The sequence below is a fragment of the Phyllostomus discolor genome, chromosome 13, assembly GCF_004126475.2.
Source record: "Phyllostomus discolor isolate MPI-MPIP mPhyDis1 chromosome 13, mPhyDis1.pri.v3, whole genome shotgun sequence".
Classification (NCBI taxonomy): Eukaryota; Metazoa; Chordata; class Mammalia; order Chiroptera; family Phyllostomidae; genus Phyllostomus; species Phyllostomus discolor.
In genome coordinates this window covers 2518779-2540158 of record NC_040915.2, presented here as the reverse complement: position 1 = coordinate 2540158, position 21380 = coordinate 2518779, and the positions used below count along the sequence as shown (strand labels likewise).

The 21380-nt window shown below is 44.9% G+C and overlaps 1 protein-coding gene across 9 annotated transcripts in view; it reads left to right on the top strand.

Annotated features, from left to right (window-relative positions):
- The first annotated feature begins 685 nt into the window (after nt 1-685).
- The window catches only part of LOC114510032 (transformation/transcription domain associated protein), a 114794-nt gene continuing 94099 nt past the window's right edge, over nt 686-21380 (top strand). For 5 of the 9 annotated variants that reach the window (XM_036013997.1, XM_036013993.1, XM_036013994.1 and 2 more), the window contains exons 1-12: nt 687-827; nt 3212-3372; nt 3779-3828; nt 12447-12557; nt 13824-13928; nt 14879-14962; nt 16346-16402; nt 17723-17848; nt 18578-18655; nt 18836-18924; nt 20186-20282; nt 21034-21172. In XM_036013997.1, coding sequence (XP_035869890.1) covers nt 3273-3372; nt 3779-3828; nt 12447-12557; nt 13824-13928; nt 14879-14962; nt 16346-16402; nt 17723-17848; nt 18578-18655; nt 18836-18924; nt 20186-20282; nt 21034-21172 — 1036 coding nt within the window. In that variant the 5' untranslated portion in view covers nt 687-827; nt 3212-3272. Of the gene's footprint in view, nt 828-1121; nt 1288-3211; nt 3373-3778; nt 3829-12446; nt 12558-13823; nt 13929-14878; nt 14963-16345; nt 16403-17722; nt 17849-18577; nt 18656-18835; nt 18925-20185; nt 20283-21033; nt 21173-21380 lie in introns of those variants that run through there. The other 4 variants (XM_036013995.1, XM_036013992.1, XM_036013991.1 and 1 more) reach the window with 4 other exon arrangements.

The window sequence follows — 21380 nt, the reverse complement described above, 5'->3', positions numbered from 1 at the left end:
TGCCTATTGATAGTATTGGGTTTTCGCGTGTCTTGTGTTGGATCATTTCTTGAAAAGTTCCCGTTGTTCTAGAGCACTCTTTCAGGGTCTTTGGTGGAGCCCAAGCCTTCACATCTGGGCACCAGGGCGTTCTGCCACACTGGACCCCGTCTCATTGCCTGGGCCTAGGCCGAGGCATTTGTCGGAGGGGACAGCCTTGGGGTGATTCAGCTGCAAACAAATGACCCAGTCGGCCGCCTCCAGGCAGAACACCAGGGTTTTCCCTTGCTTACAGGCTATCGGCCTGTCTCCTGCCTTCCACTCCCCAAAGACCTTCCTTTCCTCCAACCCCTCTCGGGATAAGAGGGAGCCTGAGCAAACAAGTGTGTGTGGGGTGGGGGGGGAGGAGAAAACCCCGCCTTGCCTGCAATATTCAGGGCAGGGGTGGCCTCTTCCCGAACTAGACCCCTGCTATCGAGTGCCCACTCGGGGAGCAGACGCCGAGCGTCACTCCCGCACCTTCGCGGAGTCTGGCTCCGGCAAGTAGACTTAGGGCAGAAGCCCAAGGAAACAGACGTGGTAGGTAACTCCCTGAGTCTCCATCCCTGCGGGGTACTCCGCCCACGCGGACGAGGCTTAAAGGGCCAGGAGGGCTAGCAGGTGCCGCACAGCCCCTCCCGCTCCTAGCGCAGGCCGCACCCATTTGGGGGCGGTGCGCCCGGGCCTATTCCTCCCGCGGCGGCCCTGCTTTAAGTGGGGGCGGGACTGCATGCGGCGGTTCTGCGGAGGCCTGTGCTTCGTCGGTGGTCACGGGTCGGGGCTGCAGGGGGCCGGCCGCCGAATTCCGGGTAAATGTGGGAGAGGAGCGAACGGCCCCGGGAAGCGCGTGCGGCGGCTCCCACGGGTGCGATGCGGCCCAGGCTTGGGGAGATCTCTGGGTCGCGACGGCTCCGGGGGTGGCAGAGGGAAGCCAACCTGTGCCGCGTACCCTCAGTCTCTCACGGGGCCCAGCCCTAGCCGCAACCTATGCTGTTGTCCTTTCCACCAAGGGAGGCGGGGGTGGGGGGTGGGGGGTGGGGATGAGCGGTGCGGATATTGGACCTCGGCGCTTTCCGTAGCACGGCCTGGGAGGCGGGCGCTCGGGGTCTGGGGACGGTGACAAAAGGAGGGAAGCGGAGGGCCGTTAGAGCCCGGGAAGGTAGAGCTTGGGGTTTGGGCGCCGTTGTCCCGAGGTGCCTCTGCTCAGCCAGGCCCCTCCTGGCCTCCGCGCAGATACCTGGCCCGCCTGGCCCAGCGTGCGGAGCGAAGGTAGCAGCGAGGACAGCGCCCCCTCTGGCCCGGTGGCGCCGCCTCACGGTCCGGTGGCGGCGGGCGTTGGGGCCATTTGCCCGAGTGCGCTGCGGCGCGAGTTCGGGCCTCTCCACCTGGGTCCGGACGTAGGACTTCCATGGAAGCCGGGCCTGGACCCTGGGCCTCCCGGGTCTTCGACTTACTCCCCAACAGATAGGCGGGATGGGACGATTTAGCACCTTAGGCACCCCCACCCCTTCCGGGCCGGAAACCGGAGCCAGGCCCCTGGGGTCCCTGGGAAAGGGAAGAGTTGAATCCGTTGGTAACGTTGGTCCAAACGGTTAAGAAGTTTGGGGTCGACCAGAAATTTCTTAGGCAGGGAGAGGCCGTGACCCAGAGTCTTGGGTGTCCCGAATGGGGATGCGGGTATGGGACCTTCTGCGTTTGGAGGAGGGAGTGTGATCTGAAACAGGAAGCTGTAGTCTGGTCATCATCCTGCAGAATGAACAGAATCCCTTCCTTTGGCCTCTTTTGGGCGTCTTCCTTCCTTGAGCCAGAGGAGTGGGACTTGTGGTGGGCTGTGTGTGCTAGGGTGGTACAGCTCTGGGTGTCCATTTTGCATCGGAGCAGCGCTTTTGGGGTTCTGGGAGAGTGGCCAGAAGGGGCTTTGCGGTGTTAGGGTGCCCCCATCGCTGGGGGCAGAAGTGTGAGCTGCAAGGCAGTGTATCCGGTAGGGCAAAGCTTCTGAAAGGTCTGCAGAAGAGTCATTGGTGTGTCTGTTGAAGAAAGAAAATCAAGTCAGGAAACTTCCTGTTAAGGCAGCCTAGAGTAAGGTAGATACAAGGAGGGTGGGTAAGCAATTGCCCCAGCTTCTACAGACCCTTGTGAGGTCTTTTAAAATAGAACCTAAGTTTTCCTCGATTTTCCAGTCTGAAGTGGTGTTTCTCAGAGTGTGGTCAACAGCCTGTTTGTGACTCACAGAGATGCTATTTTAGATCATTTATCCATTTAGTCAATGTGCATTTTTTGAATGCCTACTGTATTCCATCTGCAAACTATTTTCAGCTTCCTGGGCTGCTCACTGAACCACTGTCTCTGGGTTATGCTTGGGAATCCATCTCCGGCACCTGGTGATTTAATGCACATTGAAGTTGGAGAACAAGTGGCCTAGGGCAGAATTGGCCAGACCCCAGCCAGCTGACCCAATGCAGCTTGATACCTGTTTTTCAGCCCGTGAACTAAGAATGGTTTCTACATGTTTTAAATGGTTGGGAAAAAGTCAAAAGTAATGTTTCATGACACATGAGAATTATATGAAGTTGAAATTTCAGTGTCCAGAAGTAAAGTATTGGATCATAACTACTGTTCATTTATGTGGTGTCTGGCTGAATAGTTGTAACAGACTTCATGGTCACAAAGCCTAAAATATTTACTATCCATCTCTGTTTTTATAGAGAGAATATAAAGAACGTTGTTAGCCCCTGGCCTAGTGAAAGAAGGAAATATGGAAGGAAAGAAAGTATCTGTCTAGAAAAATCATGTTTAGAAATTAATAGGTAAAGTGGATTTAGGTAAATTTTAATTAAAAAACATAGGGAATAGTGTATTCTGGATTAATGGAAAAATATTTAGATAAATGCAGACATTTACATAGGGTTTTTGTAGAGATTGTGAGCTTGTGTCCTTACTAAATTGGCTAATTTAGCCCTGGCTGCTGAGGCTCAGTGGATTGAGTGCTGGCCTGAGAACAAAAAGGTTGTTGGTTCGATTCCCAGTCAGGGCACATGCCTGGGTTGTGGGCTAGGCCCCCAGTAGGGGGCATGTGAGAGGAAACGGCACATTGATGTTTATCTTCCTTTCTTTCTCCCTTCCCCTCTCTAAAAATAAATAAAGAAAATCTAAAAAAAAATAAATTGGCTAATTTATATATTTCTTTTCATAGGCTGGGTGAACTCATGGACCTGATACTTTTCTCTTGAGAAGTAAACTAGATCAAAAGGAAAATGGCATTTGTTGCAACACAAGGGGCCACCGTGGTTGACCAAACCACTCTGATGAAAAAATACCTTCAGTTTGTGGCAGCTCTCACTGATGTAAATACCCGTGAGTTGATCCTTTTTTGTTATTAAGAAATGCATTAATAAGACTCATGCATCTCAGTTCAAAGACTGTACACACGGAGATAAATAGGAATATTAACTTTATCCTGATTTCTTCTTTCCCTGCCTTGTGGAGAAGCAAAGTGATGAGCATTACTGGCTGGAGCCCCAGAGGCACGTGTGTGCATGTGTGTGCATGTGTGTTTCTCTGTTCGGGTCTGTGCATGCACATGTATGTCTGGGAGTGTGAATGTGTGTGGCTGGCTGTAGGGACCTAGTTATGTGCCTTCTGTGGGGCCATGACAGTCAAACTGATAAGATCTGATTGCTTCTCATATTCAGTCTAGTAATTTTAGGAACATCCTTAATGTAATTGCAATTATCTGATGATTTGTTTTGTCACTTTACAGCTGACGAAACCAAGTTAAAAATGATGCAAGAAGTTAGTGAAAATTTTGAGGTATGATCTTTATTATATTTTATGCTTTTCATTTTGAAGTAAATACTCTCATAAGCTTTCCTGTTGCTTCTCTGTCAATCTTTTCACTAGTTACTCCAAAAGTATTATTTCTGTTAATGGAATTTATTGTATTTTAAAATTGAAACTCGAAAGTTTTTACATAGTGTTGTCCAGCTTTTTCATACTGATGATAGTTGCTTTGGTTTGGGTTGTTTAACATTTTTTAAATTGAAAAAACAACTATTTACTTTTAAAGAAAGGGGAAGGGTGGGAGAAAGACAAGGAGAGAAACATTGATGTGAGAGATACATCGACTGGTTGCTGATTGGTTGTGATCCACAACCCAAGCATGTGCCCTGACTGGGAATCTAACTGGAGACCTTTTGGTTCTCAGGCTGGCACTCAACCCACTGAGCCACACCAACCAGGGCCACTTTTTAATTTTTAAATGTAACTTTTTAGGTATATACTGTATTTTGCCATGTATAATGTGCACCTGTATTTTTGGCTCAACTTTTCAGGAAAAAAATCTTTCACTTTAATTTTTTAATTCAGTTATTTATTTCTTTATATTTAGAAACAAAATCATTATCGTATTCCAGAGTAGTATTTTGCACATGGGTATTTCTTTTTAAGATTTTCTTTTCTTTTTTAAAGATTTTATTTATTTATTTTTAGGGAGGGAGAGAGAGAGAGAGAGAGACAGACAGACAGACAGACATCAAATCAATGTGCGGTTGCTGGGGGTTAATGGCCTGCAACCCAGGAATGTACCCTGGCTGGGAATCGAACCTGGGACACTTTGGTTCCCAGCCTGCGCTCAATCCACTGAGCTACGCCAGCCAGGGCTTGATTTTATTTTCTTTTTAGACAGAGGGAAAGGGAGGTGGAAAGAGAAGGAGAGAACCCTGGCTGGTGTGGCTCAGTGGATTGAGTGCTGGCCTGTGAACCAAGGGCTTGCTGGTTCGATTCCCAGTCAGGGATATGCCTGGGTTTTGCATTTTAAAATTTCGGTTGTAGTTTCAGTTACAGAATTTCCATTTGGTTCTTGATAGATTTCACTTCTCTACAAATTTCTTGTATATATTTATTAAGACCATATTTTCCTTTTATTCTTTGAACGTATTTATAATGACTGCTGGAAAGCTCGTTACGCACAGCGTTTGGATTGTGAAGTTGGTTTCTGTTGACCGTGGGTCACTTTGTCGTGCTTGTTTGCATGTCTAGTGGTTTTGATTGTGTAGTGGACATTGTGTGCGAACTGTAGGGACTGCATTCTGTTACTTCCCTTTGAAGAGTGTTGACATTTTTTTTTTAAGATTTTATTTATTTTCTAGAGACGGAAGGGAGGGAGAAAGAGGGAGAGAGAGAAACATCAATGTGTGGTTGCTGGGGGTCATGGCCTGCAACCCAGGCATGTACCCTGACTGGGAATCGAACCTGGGACACTTTGGTTCGCAGCCTGCGCTCAATCCATTGAGCTATGCCAGCCACGGCTGAGTGTTGACATTTTATTGTAGTTGGCATTCTAGTTGCCGGCTAATCTTGGTTTTATGCCATGGTATGGAGGATCTGTGGGAAGCCCAAGGTGTTAGGTGAGAGGGTAAATTTAGATAGGATGTGTCGGAAGGAGTCTAGAATGGTCCTTACTTTAGGAAATTGTCCTTCTTCAGCTGTGGGGTGTTAAGGTCTTTGCACTGTGGCTAGGTTGGACCCAGCACCCTCAATTTTGTCAGAACTCTGGTGTTTCCGGCCATCTCTTAGCCTCAGAGCTGCCACTCTCTGTTAAGCTTCAGGTAGTCTTACGCTACCTTACCTGTACATGTAGCTCAGCCCTCAGTCAAGGTCTCAAGGACACATGGCAGACCATACTCACCCTCATCCTGCAGCTCCTTTTTCTCTGGGGCTCTGCCTGCACCTTTGCTCTCTGGTGTGTGCTCTGCAGGAGAGAATGTGGTATATGCAGCACAATCTCTTTGGGCCCCAGCCTGCTGAGCCCAGGTTCGGAAATTGGACCTAGGCAGAGAGGCATGGTGATCATGGGCTCTGCTTGTGAGTTCCCCTTCTCTCGGAGGTCGTGGTCTTCCACTGCTTCTTGTCCAGCACCCGAAAACTTCTCTCATGTTTTGTCAACTTTATAGTTAATATGGTGCCATTTAGTCTCCTGGGCAGATTAGTCAGTCACATGTCTTATTTTTGATGTGGGAATTACTAAACCTTTCACAATATGATTAAGAACAATAGATAAAATATTTCCTAGCCTCTGGCATGGTCATTTGAATTAGTAAACATTAAATAAATGCTAGTGGGATTCAACCAGATATCTTAGTATCTGTAGTAATGGACAGTATTTTCGTTTAAAAAAAAGATTTTATTTATTTGGTTTCAGAGAGAGGAGAAGGGAGGGAGAAAGAGAGGGTAAGAAACAACAGTGTGCAAGAAATACACCGATTGGTCACTTCTCACATGCCCCCAACTGGGGACCTGGCCGGCAACCCAGGCAAGTGCCCTGACTGGGAATCGAACCTGTGACCTTCTGATTCACAGGTGGGCGCTCAATCAACTGAACCACACCAGCCATTTAAAAAAAAAAAATAGTTGTTTTCAAAGGTTTACTGACTTAAACTGAGCTGGAAAAAAAATCCCGAGATATTTAGAGATTAAGCTAAAGAGCTTCTCTTTTGCCCAAGCCGTTAATGCAAATTGTTAAACACACAAAAAGCCCTGGCTGGCGTAGCTCAGTGGATTGAGCGCAGGCTGGGAACCAAAGTGTCCCAGGTTCGATTCCCAGCCAGGGTACATTCCTGGGTTGCAGGCCATAACCCCCAGCAACCGCACATTGATGTTTCTCTCTATCTCTCTACCTCTATCTCCCTCCCTTCCCTCTCTAAAAATAAATAAATAAAATCTTAAAAAAAAACACAAAAAAACAAAAAAGAGGTGGGGTATAGAAAAAGATAGTCCTGCATTCTGAGTTTTTTAAAATAAATTATTCTTTTGAGAGAGAGAGAAACTTTGATTTTTGAGTCTCGCTTATTCATGCATTATTGGTTGATTCTTGTATGTGCCCTGACCGAGGAGGGTAGAACCTGCAAACTCGGCCTCTCAGGACAACTTGTTAACTAACAGATTTCTGGCCGGGCTGCATTCCATGTTTTATCTACAGGAAGAACCTGTAGGGGAGAGCTGGCGCCCTGATGGGGCTAAGGGCTGTGTGAGGGGCTGAAGCCCTGGAGCAGCCTGAGCCTGCTGGAGCAAGCACACTTGGGCCGGCACCTGACTGTGGGCCTGGGGCTCTCTGGGTCGAGTGTCTGATCTCTTTTTCTCCTGTTTAGTGTTCTCCAGTCAGCAGGTCAGTTCCTGGCTTTGGTCTCAGATGTATTGACTACATTAACAGAATTAAAAGTTACTGAAGCAGGATACTTGGGCTTTTCCAAAAAGTGACTTTTGAAACTGGTACGGCATAGATATTTACCTTAAATTCAGATGACGAAGTCCCTGAAAGAATTAAATGCTGGAATGACAATCACTAGGTGATTTTAAATTGCCATTGCTGCCATCCCAGAAAAAAATACTTAAATGAAGTGAGTGAAATTGAAAAATAGCACTGATGATTTCAAGAGTCTTAGAAATTCATTTCACTAACCACTCAGTGGTGAGATTTTAGGCTAAGTAAATATCATATGGGCCATCTTCTAGGACAGGAAATAAGGAAACTGTTGAGTTAGAAGTCACTGAAAAATTCACATGGATCAAAAAGCTCAGGGCTGAGTTAAAATACTGGCAGGATAATTGGACAGTTTGTTTAATGCATCTTTTTATGGGAGAAATTTGGCACTCAGATGTTTTGAAGGCTATGGAATTATTGGTTGGTAGGGGCTGCTGTGCAGGTGAGCTTGGTTCCTGGATAATCCTGATAATATTTCAGTGTGAAGCTCGTTCCTCTCCCGTAAATCCTTGAATATGAGTGTTTCGTAAAGTTTTAACCTTTGGGGATGAAAGGTGATGAGCGGTTTTTTAAAATAACTTTATTTTTCTGTTACAGTTGACATACAGTGTTGTATTAGTTTCAGGTGTAGAACATAGTGTTTAGGCATTTATATACTTACCAAGTGATCACCCCAGTAAGTCTAGTACTTGTTGGCTGTCACAGTTACCACAGTATTATTGACTGTATTCCTTATGCTGTACTCTATGTCCCCGTGACTGCTTTTATAACTGGCAGTTTGCACATCTTAATCCTGTCTCCTTTTTCACCTGTCCTCCCAGCCCACTCCTATCTGGCAACCATTGACATGTTCTCTGTATCTATGAGTTTGTTTTGTTTGTGGGTTTAATTTATTTTCTAGATTCCATGTATAAGTGAAGTCATATAGTATTTGTCTTTCTGTTTCTGCTTATTTCATGTAGCACAATGCCCTCTAGGTCCATCCATGTTGTTGCCGATGGTAAGACTTCTTTATTTCTTCTTTTTTATGGCCAAGTAATATTCCATTGCAGATGTGTACCACAACTTCTTTATTTATTTATCAGATTGCTTCCATATTTTGGGTATTGTAAATAATGCTACAATGAACTTTTTGATCTAGTGTTTTGGGTTTTATTGGGTAAATACCCAAAAGTAGAGTTGCTGAGTCCTTATTTGTCTCTTGTTATAGTCCTTGTTTCGAAGTCTATTTTGTCTCATAGTAAGTATTGCTACCCAGCGTTTGCTTGTGTACATTTCCATGAAATATGTATTTCTCTTTTAAAATTATTTTTTATTGTTTATGCTACTACAGTTGTCCCAGTGTTTCCCCATTTGCTCCCTTCAGGGAGTCCCCACACCATTGTCATGTCCATGGGTCATGCTTGTAAGTTCTGTGGCTACTCCATTTCCTGTGCTGTACTTTATGTCCCTATGGCTACTCTGTAACTGTTTGTACTTCTTTAATCCCCTCACCCCGCTTGCATCTGGCAGCCATGAAAACGGTCTCCATACCTATGATTCTGGCTGTTCTTATTGTTTGCTTAGTTTGTTTTTCAGATTCATTTGTTGATAGGTATGTCGGTACTACTAGTTTATTGTTCATAGTTTTGATCTTGTTTTTTTTAAATAAGTCCCTTAACATTGCAGATAATAATGATTTGGTGATGATGAACTCCTTGAGTTTTTTCTTGTCTGGGAAGCTCTTTATCTGCCCTTCGATTCTAAATGATAGCTTTGCTGGGTAGAGCAATCTTGGCTGTAGGTCCTTGCCTTTTCATGACTTTGAATGTTTCTTGCCTGTCCCTTCTAGCTTGCAAAGTTTTTTTTTGAGAAATCAGGTGATGGTCTTATGGGGATGCCCCTGTAGATAATTAACTGCTTTTCTCTTGCTGCTTTTAAGAGTGGGCCTCTTTGCATCCATCTTGTTTAGGACCCTCCGTGCTTCCTGGACTTGCATGTCTGTGTCTTCACAAAATTAGGGAAGTTTTCTTTCATTATTTTTTCAAACAGATTTCCAGTTTCTTGCTCTTTTTCTTCTCCTTCTGGCTCCCCTGTGATGCCAGTGTTGGAATGCCTGAAGTTGTCCTGGAGCTGCTGACACTGTCCCTGGTTTTTTTGGACTTTTTAAAAGAAAGATTTTATTTATTTTTAGAGAGAGGATAAGAGAGGGAGGGAAACATCAATGTGTGGTTGCCTCTCATGTGCCCCCTACTGGGGAACTGGCCCACAACTCAGGCATGTGCCCTGACTGGGAATCAAACCCACGACCCTCTGGTTTGTAGGCTGGCACTCAATCCACTGTGCCACACCGGCCAGGGCATGGATCCTGTTTTTCTTGTTGTTGTTCTGATTGGTTGTTTTTTGCTTCTTTATGTTACAAATCCTTGATTTGATTCTCATTCTTTAACCTCTCTACTGTTGTTGCCCTGTAAGTTGTTCTTTATTTCAATAAGTGTATCCTTCATTTCTGACTGGATCTTTTTTATGCTGCCGAAGTCCTCACTGAGTTCCTTGAGCATCCTTGTAACCAGGGTTTTGAACTCTGCATCTGAATAGATTGCTTGTCTCTATTTCGTTTAGTTCTTTTTGATCTGTTCTTTCATTTGGACCATGTTTCTTGGTCTCCTTATTTTGGCAGCCTCCCTGTGTGTATTTCTGTGTACTAGGTAGAGCTGCTTTGACTCCATGTCTTGGTAGCATGGCCTGATGTAGTAGGTGTCCTCTAGGGACAGTGGCACAGCCTCCCGTATCGCCTAAGCTCAGTACTGGAGATGTGCCCTCCATGTGGGCTGAGCACTGCCTCCTCTTGCAGTTGAGCTTTAGTTGCTGTTGGCAGGTCAATGGGAGGGATTTACCCAGGCCAGTCAGCTGCAAGGACTGGCTGTGACCACTGACCACCAACCTCTGCCCTCCACGGAGGGGGTTAGGGCGGTGGTGCTTCGATGTGGTCTGTAGTTGTTCACTGGGTGCACAGGATCTGGGGTTTCCCCGGTGGTGCAGGCCAAGGTCAGCCCCCACCTGGGTTCTGCCGGGGTTCACCTGGCATGAGCTGTAAAGGAGCGTGAGATGGCTGCTGCTTATGCTGGTCGTGGAGATTCCCAGGTAAAGCCAAGCTGTGAATTTAGGCTGGCTGCTGCTAGTGCCGGGCCTGTTTCATAGGTTTTAGGAAGTTGTGAAGCTTGAGCCAAGACTAGCTATTCATATGGAAAAGTCATGTTAACAGTTTGGGTGGGCCCCTAAGTTGGGTGGGATGGAATCTCTGGGGATCTCCAGGGTGGGGTAAAGTGTTAGCCAGGCCTATGGAGTCTCAGAGATGATTCTTGTGTGCTGGCTATTGGCTCTGTGGGTGGAGGGCTCAGAAATGGACAGTGGCCTCTGCCAACCTTGATTCCTGACACTTCAGTTCCTCCCTGTATGCCACTGGTGTCTTTCAAGCTATTACCCTGGTGCTGGATCTCAGAGAGAGTAAATCTGAGTTAAGTCCGTGTGTGAGTTCTTTGAGAGGAACTGCTTCTGTGGTGTCTCCTCCTGGTCTGTTTGTTCTTTTATGGACTGCTCTTATCAGACTGCCTTAGTGTCATCGACAGCTTCGAGTCCAGACCAGCATCTGTGCTCCAGACGCCAGATTTCACTGCCCAGATGCTGTGTCTCGCTGGCTTCTCTGACTCAGAGTTTTGTTAGTGCCTTTTACATTCACACTTTCTCATAATTTCATGTCTTTGCATCTGCTTTCCTTAGAACCTTCTTCTTTTTACAGTTTTTCACATGGTTAAGTCCTACTGGCCTTCCATGTTTTCGTATAACCATCACCTCTTCAGGAAGATGGTCTCTGCCATTGGTTCTGTCCACAAATTACGTTCCATTGTTAGATGTTCCTTTGTCATATTGTTAGTTTTTCTTTTGATATCTGTCTTCTCCAGCACACTGCTGCCTCCTGCATCCCTGAGGGCATGAACTGCATACTGTCTTCATTTTATTTCTACTGAGTACCTGATAGGAGCTTAGCGTCTGTTTGTTAAATAAGCAGGTGAGACTTTAAAAGGAGGAAAGGACTTGGGTGTCACACTGAATTTGAATCCACTTCCAGAATATCAATTCTGACATTCAGCAAGTTTTCAACCCTTTCTTTATCTGTGAAATGGGCAGAATATTCACCTGAGGGCTGTGGGGAGGCCCGATGGGACAGAACAGAAAGCATGCAGCGCAGTATCCATTGAGCACACAGGTGTGCTGTGGACACTAACAGAATGCTTGTTGAGTGTTCACTGCACATGCTATTGTAAGCTTTATATATATCAATTTGTGTAATGTTTACACGATCACATGAGGCAGGAGATATACTTCCTTTTCATTTTTAATCTTCACCTGAGGATATGTTCACTGATTTTAGAGGGAGAGGAAGGAGGTGGGGAAGAGAGAGAGAGAGTGAAGGAGAGAAACGTCGATGGGTGGCCTCCTGCCTGTGCTCTGACCAGTGATGGGACCTGCTACCTTTTGGTGTTCGGGACGATGTTCATCCAGCAGGGCCTCGGGCCAGGGCAGATGGGACGGACCCTTTCCTTAACAGGTGGGGTTGCTGTGGCGCAGAGGTTTATAATCCTAAGTGGGGTCCAGAAGCTGCAGAAGTAGCCATTTTACTCAAAAGTATAGTGTCATTTCATATTTTCCTTTTACAATTAGTGCTAGGATAGAGAATGGATTAGATTAGATTATAATCTAATTCATCTAGACCTAATTAATAAATTACATTTTTAGATTGGAAAAAGGTGTCAGTTTGTTTCAGGTCTTTGTTTCTCTCGTAAAGAAACTCAGCTCTGGAAGCTAAATGACATCTCAGAGGTCTTGCATTTGGGGTGGCAGAGTCAGCCTGGAACTGGCCCCAAGTTCACCATTTTTCGCGGCGTTCGCATTCCTGGTTTCAGCAGTGAATTTTAGCATTCATTTCTCTTGGATTGGATTTCAGAGGCAACAGTCATCCTGATTTATTTAAAACTATGTTATCACCATAGCATCTAAAAGTATTAGAAGTTACTCTTGACTCTGGTAAAATGTTTTATATTCTTTTTAGGTTATTGTAATACTGTGTAAATTTGAAATGAAAATATGTACACAGACTTAATGGGGATTTCTTTTATTTTTGCATAATTAGAATGTAACGTCATCTCCTCAATATTCTACATTCCTGGAACATATCATCCCTCGATTTCTTACATTTCTGCAAGATGGAGAAGTTCAGTTTCTTCAGGAGAAACCAGCCCAGGTAATGTGTTTAAGAATATCAATGAGAAAAAATTAGCGTGTGGTAGGATTAAAACAACTAAAAAAATCCCGTGGTTCCACTTAAAAATGGAAGAGGTTTTGTCACATAAGGGTGACTGTGCCCAAGGCCTTTGCCTGCTCACTTGAATGTCTCGGTTTTATTTTGTCACGTCCATCTCTTTCACAGTTTTAGTTTTTCACGTTTGCTGACTTGGTGGTGTGTGGTGCACTTTTTATTACAAGTGACCAGGAAAATGTATGAAGGGAGGAACAGTGGTCTTATGATTCTCCCCATATCTGTTGTCCCAGCTCTGCTCTTACTCATTTTAATTCTTGTAGTTCATGGCCAGTTTATTTTACTTCTAGCCCCACCCGCTCTTTTTACCCTCTCCTCTTTGTGCTTTTTTAAAGCAGTCCCATCACATCATTTTTCCTTTTTAAAGATTTTATTTGTTTTTAGAGAGAGAGTAAGGGAGAGAGAAAGAGGGGGAAAGAAACATCAATGTGTGGTTGCCTCTTGTGTGTCCCCTGCAGGGGACCTGGTCTGCAACCCAGGCATGTGTCCTGACTGGGAATTGAACCAGGGACCCTTTGATTCACAGGCTGGTGCTCAATCCACTGAGCCACACCAGCCAGGGCCATTGGTTGATTCTTTCATGTGCCCTGACCGGGATCAAACTCGCAACCTTGGTGTATCTGGTTGATGCTTTAACCAGCTGAGCTCCTTGGCTAGGGCTAAATAAAGCGTTTTTATGTTGTACCATTTCAAGGTGTGTGTGTGTGTATTTGATCTATGTTTTACTTGTGAGCTCCATAGACAGAATCATGACAGCTCAGTGTAGCTCATGATGAAATTAGTCCTTGGGCCTAGGGTAATTAGAGAAAACATTGGAGGTGCTAAACTGAGATTGCAGACAGAGATCTCAGTGAAGTTCCCTTGCTGTTTTGCTCTTTCCTCGTAAATCCACTCCACTCATACCCTAATTAATGCCCTGTCTGCCTGAGGTAAGGTGTGAAAGAGGAAAAATTCGACATGCTTGATTGGTTTCGTACACTGTTGTGGAAGTATTGGACACGGTGATTTGCAGTACATGCTCTGGGTTACAGCGAGAGGGTACAGGAGCCTTCCTAAGCGGGACCCCCGCGTGGTTGGGGGTTGCCAGTGCCGGGCCCAGACAGCGGCGTGACACTTGGAGAGAGCAGGAGGGTTACTTTGGAACTTCTGCAAGGGTTTCATATTTATGTTTCTAATTTTTTTTCCCACCAGCAACTGCGGAAACTAGTTCTTGAAATAATTCATAGAATACCAACCAATGAACATCTTCGTCCTCATACGAAAAATGTTTTGTCTGTGATGTTTCGCTTTTTAGAGGTAACCTTTGGAGAATTCTTGTTATTTTGACATATTCAAAACTTTCAATGATTTTCTTAATGTAAAATCCAGTGTTATATAGCTCTTTCCTTTTCATTGAAGTTCTGATTCACAATGTCTGTTTTCCCTGTTTTGCCCACCAAATTACTCAAAGGTTATTACTTTTAATTGAACGTTCTTTTTTTCCGAGTCACTGAAGAATTGACTCTGCGTGGTGGAAATCTCCGAAAATGACTTGCATGGTGGCTGATGCACTCTGTGCAGGGCTCTTTGGCTTTGTGCATTCTGATTTTTGTGTGTGTCAGGCAACAGTAGAGGCTCACAAGGAGTTTCTTAGATTCTTGGGGCTAATCCATCTGACACCTCTAAAGTTAACTTCTAAAATTACTTTCTTGCTGTTCTTAGTATTGATGTGTTTCGCATTCTCTTGTGTCTCTGGGCCCCTTGGGAAGGTGAACCTGGGACGGGGGGAGAGCTGGATGCTGATCTTGGCTCTCACGTGTCAGCTGTGTCCTATTAGCCACGGTGCTGGTCTTTGAGCCTCAGCCTCCTGGTAGGTGCAGTGTGGGTGGAACCCCCCACTTAGAGAGTGTAGGTGTTTAGCTCAGTTCAGCACATGGGGGTGCTCAGTAATTGCTCATTCTTTTGGCAGTACCTCTAGACCTTAGTTCGTGCTGTGACTTGCCACAAATGCCAGTTACCTTGTCTGTCCGAGTGTTACTGCCGAGAACTCACAGTGGGCTGCCCTTCAGGTGGTCCACCAGGAAGACCGCAGGAGCTTCCTGTTTGGGCAGTTGTGTTCTGTGGTTCAAGGAATCTTCAACAAATCAAATCTGAGTTGGCTGATGGAGCATGTGTATACAGAAAAATACTTAGAAAATAGTCTTTAGTCCTGAGGTTAAAATAAGTCTTCAGAATTGTAACTCTTTAAATGCTTTTTCTTTTTTAAGACGGAAAATGAAGAAAACGTTCTTATTTGTCTGAGAATAATTATTGAGCTGCATAAACAGTTCAGGCCAGCCATCACACAAGAAGTAAGTGTTTTTCTTGCGAGCGTTTGTGAAGTGTGCTGACGACAGTTTTTATTCTCTTGGAGTGTTGACGGAGTGCGTACTGCTTGCAACTGCAGAAAACACAGCCTCTTTGGGGGAGGTCCTGTGTGGGGTTAGCAGTTACCTGTTCCGTTTTGAGTGTGTACACGAGTATCTAACTGGATTGTCGGCGGCTGATATGTGTTACCCACCACATTGGCTGGGCTGTCTGCATGCCCCCGGCTCTCAGAAACGTCTTAGGGGCCGGGAGGCGCCAGTCACTTCATGTTTCCAAGGGTCGAGATGTGGGTTCTGAAGGCAGAGCTGGGTGTGAACATCAGCTCTGCAGCTCAGTAGCTGTGTGACACTGGGTAAACTTTCGCCTTTTGGAGCCTTTTCTGCAAAGTGAGGACACTCACGGTATTTTCTCAAAGATTGCTTGAAGAATTTAAATGTAAAAGTTACAATTCTTAGCACAGTGCTTAGCATCTATGGAGTAAATATTAAATACTCTGTGCTAGCAATAATTAATAGTGTCTTCTGTGATGAAGACATGCTTAGTACATGCCCATTATAGATTATTTGGAAATTAGAAGCATAACAATGAAATACAACTCTTTCCATCTTAAAGACAATATGGATTTCCTTTCAAAGTTTTTAATGCATGTATAGTATTCTTAGATACTGGTGCTCTTGGTTTTAGACATTTAAAGTTATTTCAGAAAACTGTTCTTTGACTATTATTGAATATCTGTTTCTAGTTCAAATTACTTCATAGAATGGGTTTGTTAACCTAGGATTACTAGGTTGAAAGTATTAATGTTTAAACAAAAATTTTTTTTAAAGATTTTATTTATTTATTTTTAGAGAGGGAAGGGAGGGAGAAAGAGAGAGAGACATCAATGTGCAGTTGCTGGGGGCCGTGGCCTGCAACTCAGGCATGTGCTCTGACTGGGAATCGAACCTGTGATGCTTTGGTTCACAGCCCGAGCTCAATCCACTGAGCTACGCCAGCCAGGGCACAAATTTTTTTTTTAAGATTTATTTATTTATAGACAAGGGAAGGGAGGGAGAAAGAAAGGGAAACACCAATGTGTGGCTGCATCTCATGCGTCCGCCACTGGGGACCTGGCCCACAACCCAGGCATGTGCCCTGACTGGGAATGAAGCAGCGACCTTTCAGTTCACGGGCCGGTGCTCAGTCCACTGAGCCACACCAGCTGGGGCATCTTTTTTTGTTCACATTCATTGCCAGTTTGTATTTTGGGTCTGACATTTTTCTGTTTAAGAGTTCTTGTATGCTAAGATGACTAACATTTTTCTTATTTATTGTAAGCATTTTCTGTTTATAAATAACTTCCTTATACTGTCTTTCTTTTCCTTTAGATTCATCATTTTTTGGATTTTGTGAAGCAGATTTACAAGGAGCTTCCAAAAGTAGTGGTACGGTTTTAATACCAGTTGAATTCATTACTTACATTTAATCTGGACCACCTGGGTTGAAGTAGCAATGGGGTGCCAAATGTAGAACAGCAGGTCATGTTTATTGATGATGAGAATCTAGGTTGATAAATCAGTCATTTAAAAAAAGAATTCTTTTGGTTTTACTGGTTAGAATAAATACTTTATTTAATGTATTCTTATTGTAGAAATTTTGCCAGAAAACCCAGAAGGTATATCCAGAATGTTATCACTTGCAAGTAACCATTGACAGTTTTGGATTGTCTTGTGTTTTACTCGGTGCTTTCTAAAGATGGTTGTGCTTACGGCCATGAGGCCTTTCGGGGAGGTGGTGTAAACTCCTGCATTTTTCTGTATAATTATAGCTCTTTCCTGTCTTGACCAAGAGCTATTTATTTCCAGGCAGTGCTGAGAGTGTGCAAGTGTGTGGGATCAAAGAGGGGAGTCTCCTCTCCCTCTTACCCTTTCTAATAGGAGGAGTCGCTGTTAACAGTTTGGAACATCTGAGAATCTCTGTCCGGCGGCCATACCTTTTAGTGGCCCCATAATTCTTTGTCATGTACGTGCACCTCAACCGTGCGTCTCCCTGTGCTGGCTGTCCCGCTTTTCAGTTCTTTATGACAGACAGTGTTTCGGTAAAAATCATCTCGCCTCAGTCTGTTGTGTGTTAAAGATTTTTTTTAATATTAAAAAATTATTTTAAGTGAACATATGCTAAAGTTGACTTTTTTGGTATTTTGAGGATTATAGTATGCTAATTACATATAAAATTTAAAATTAATTACATTCTAAGTTATGTCACCTGCAGTTTCAGTCAAAGGTTTTCATAAGAAGCTGTTTTGTTTGCCATGAAGTCCAAATTCCCTTGAGAACTAAGGGTGTTAAAAATACCTTCTGTTCTTTGCTTCTGGTCCCGTCTGTGATCTCTACTTAGGAGACGCTTTGGAGAGTTGATTTGGTAGGGACGAAGTCCGAGTTTCTATTGCTGGAGGGATGGGGTCCGTTCTTCCTGCTGTGCTGAGGTAGTAATGTAGGCTGGTGTGCATTGCCTCTTTTCTCAGCCAGGAAGGAGCAGAAAGTACTCAGGACAAGTATTTATTTTCTGTTGGGAGGTGGAGAAATGTTGTCTCTGCGATGTTGTCTTTATGGTGTTGGAGAAAGAGGAGCCCAAATACTGTGTGATTGAGCCAGAGAAATACACAGGGTATTGGGTTCCTTCCACCACATATCAATGACATCTGTCTCATTAAGGAATGTTGTGTTGGACCCAAGGAAAAAAGGCCTTCTCCTGTTTTTCTGTAGAACCGCTATTTTGAGAACCCTCAGGTGATCCCTGAGAACACAGTCCCACCCCCGGAAATGGTTGGGATGATCACAACGATTGCTGTGAAAGTCAGTCCTGAGCGGGAGGACAGCGAGACAAGGACAGTGAGTTTCTTCAGTCGTTTTGCTTTGCTTTTATCCATGTCTTTGTATTTGGCAGAGGAAAATATGAGATAGTGACTTTTTAAAAACATTTTTAAAAAGATTATTTATTTATTTATTTATGTTAGAGAGGAGAAGGGAGGCAGAAAGAAAGGGAGAGAAACATCAATGTGTGGTTGCTTCTCTTGCGCCCCCTGCTGGGGACCTGGCCCGAAGCCCAGGCATGTGCCCTGACTGGGAATCGAACCAGTGACCCTCTGGTTGGCAGGCTGATACTCAATCCACTGAGCCACACCAGCCAGGCTTGTTTTATGAATTCTTATATATTAATACTATTAAATTTTTTCCTATGTTTATTGTAACCATTTTCTGTTTCTAAGAATCTTTGAATAAAACTTGGTAAATGTGCCCTTTTTGATACTATTCTTTTAAGTAAAATAATAGACACTAATTTAAAACTTTTCTCACATGATGTGAATTTCTAAGTTTTGAAAAATTGCCCCAGAGTTATTTACTACGGGGGGCTACACTGGAAAATATAAAAACCTCTGTATTAAATCTGTGTACCTGGCTTTAAGGACAGTGTGGCTCTTTCTCCACGGGTAGGCACGAAGGTGTGCCGGCGGTTCCGCCCTCCTTTTGTTGCAGCGGGCGAGGCTCAGCGGTGGGCTCTGGCAGGGCCTGTGGCAGCTCAGCGGGCTGACTGCAGCCCTGCCTATTGCTCTCTTACAGCACTCCATTATTCCAAGAGGATCCCTCTCTCTGAAAGTGTTGGCGGAACTGCCCATTATCGTTGTGCTAATGTACCAGGTACGTTTCCTGGGCTTTGGCGGCTGCTTTTACAGCAGAGCTCACATATGACAGTGCATCGGTGTGCAGGGTCCACACGGGCCCGCTGATGTGACGGCCCCTGTAGTGTCTATGCTGCCCCAAGTAATTTTGCTGTGGCAGAACCTGTAAAAGCATTGAAATCTGGTTGTTTGCTTGTAGCTGTACAAACTGAACATCCATAATGTCGTCGCTGAGTTTGTGCCCTTGATCATGAACACCATCGCAATCCAGGTGTCTGCGCAAGCCAGGTAAGGCCCCTTCGGACAGCGACGCAGCTGCCTGTCATGGTGCTGCATTCCAGGTCAGAACACACACACTGTTGTCATTTGTAAGCCAGAAAAATTTCAAGTGGTAAGATTTTGGTAAAACTGTATGTATTTTTTACTTTTCGAACTTGCGTTTCAATGATGGCAGTGATAGTTTCCTAATTTGAAAAGATGAGCTAATGCCTTGGTTTGTGGCATCTCGTACATTTGGGACTACCGTTAGGCATTACTGTACTCACTTCTCTCTGGGATCTCCAGGCCTTTCTCACCTTCAAGCCATTCTTTGTTCTTGCTGTTCCTTTCCGTGTGAGTGCTAGAGTGTTCTGTTTTTTGTTTTTTTTTTTTTTTTTTTTTTTAAAGGAATTTATTTATTTATTTTTAGAGAAAAGGGGAAGGGAGGGAGAGAGACGGGGAAACATCAGTGTGTGGTTGCCTTTTGTGAGCCCCCTACTGGCCCGCAACTCAGGCATGTGCCCTGACTGGGAATCGAACCAGTGACCCTTTGGTTAGCAGGCCAGCACTCAATCCAGTGAGCCACTCCAGCCAGGGCTAGAATGTTCTTTACCCTCTTTATTTCCTTCCGTTTCCCCCACCCATTGCTCTCAGTCCCGGACTAGGTGAACTATAGTCATTCTCCCAGTGAAGCTTTTTCTTAGAGTTGACAGCATTCCTCCCAAGACCTTTGTTACCTGCTTTCTTGACTTGTAGCCTATGTGGCTCTGAGTCATTTGAGGGTAGGATCTGAGGGCGAATCAGCATGAACAGTCGCGGTGGCCCTAGCATGGGCTCCTTCACTGGGCAAATACATGCCCCGATGCTGTCTGCTGGGCTAGGGGCTCTGTGGGACACGTCCTCGGGCCACTGTGGGGTGGCTGCAGAGCTGTTCACTGTGTGCCTCCGAGCCTTTGTGTTGCTGGGAACTGCGTAAGAGTGTGAGGCGCTCGTCGTTGCTGCTGTGCCGTTCTAGTCTGTGCAGAAATCGAACTTCTGGGCTCAGTAGTCCTAGGCTAATGTAAATTTTATTCATTTCTTTTTTTTAAATTTTATTTATTTATTTTTAGAGAGGGAAGGGAGGGAGAAAGAGAGAGAGAGAAACATCGATGTGTGGTTGCTGGGGGTCATGGCCTGCAACCCAGGCATGTACCCTGACTGGGAATCGAACCTGCGACACTTTGGTTCACAGCCCATGCTCAATCCACTGAGCTGTGCCAGCCAGGGCTAATTTTATTCATTTCTCATTCAGGCAACATAAGCTCTACAACAAGGAGTTGTATGCTGACTTTATTGCTGCTCAGATTAAAACATTGTCATTTTTAGCTTATATCATCAGAATTTACCAGGTGAGTTCTTCAACCTTGTTTTAAGTCAGGTGTACTGAGATAAAATTTTCATGCAGTAAAGTTCCCCTTTTGTAGGCGAATCGTAGGTCAGTTGACAAATGCATAGAGTTGGTAACCAGCAGCATATCAAAATATAGAACGTTTCTTCACCCTGCACAATTTTCCTTTGTGCATTTGTAGTCCACTTCCTCCTCCCGTCCCCAGACCCTGTCAGGCCCTGAAGTTGGAACACTGGGTTCTAGAAGTTTGAGTTGGGTCCCACTGACTCAGATTTCCAGTGAGCTTGAGCCTCCGTGGTCAGTCACCTTCCCACAACACCTCACAGGAGGTTGTGATTGGAGCTCACTGAGCTGACCGAACGTGTCTTCGGTGTCATTGGGACCTCGCCTTGATGGGGGGCTGAGGGAGGAGTATCTGTTTCATCTTAGCTTCCGTATTCCTCCTCCCCTTGTGCTCAAGTCGTCAGCACTCATTGTCAATTGAGAGCTGAGAAAACTCGGAGAAGCACGGGGGAGACACCCGTTCTCCCGCCGTGCCGAAGGGCCTGCATTTGTGCAGCTCACATCCTTGTGTGGCCGTGTGCATGCTCACAGTTAACACTCCCTGTGTGCGATGCTCATTTACCAGGCCTCTTGCTTCCAGGGGGTTGTTTGAGTCAAGCTTAGTTTTATTGAATTTTCAAAAGAGTTTATTGATTTTGGGTTTTCTCAATACACACCAATCAGTGTAACTCGGTTTCCTATTTTCGCAGGAGCTGGTGACGAAGTACTCTCAGCAAATGGTAAAAGGGATGTTACAGTTACTTTCAAACTGTCCGGCAGAGACTGCACACCTCAGGAAGGAGCTTCTGATTGCTGCAAAGCACATTCTCACGACCGAGCTGAGAAACCGTATGTCTCTTGTCTGGGGTCCTGGAGTGCCCGCTGCCCGCATCCCTGGGGCCGGGACTGGTAGACAGCCATTGTTCCCACACTGAGGGTTCCCTGCGGGAGCTTAGCACAAGTTGTGTCTGGGTGGCAGAAGGCAGCTTGGGCGTCCTCTCTCTGCCTGATGTTACCTTGTCTTGGGGAGTCTTCTTCTCGCTTCAGTGGTCAGATA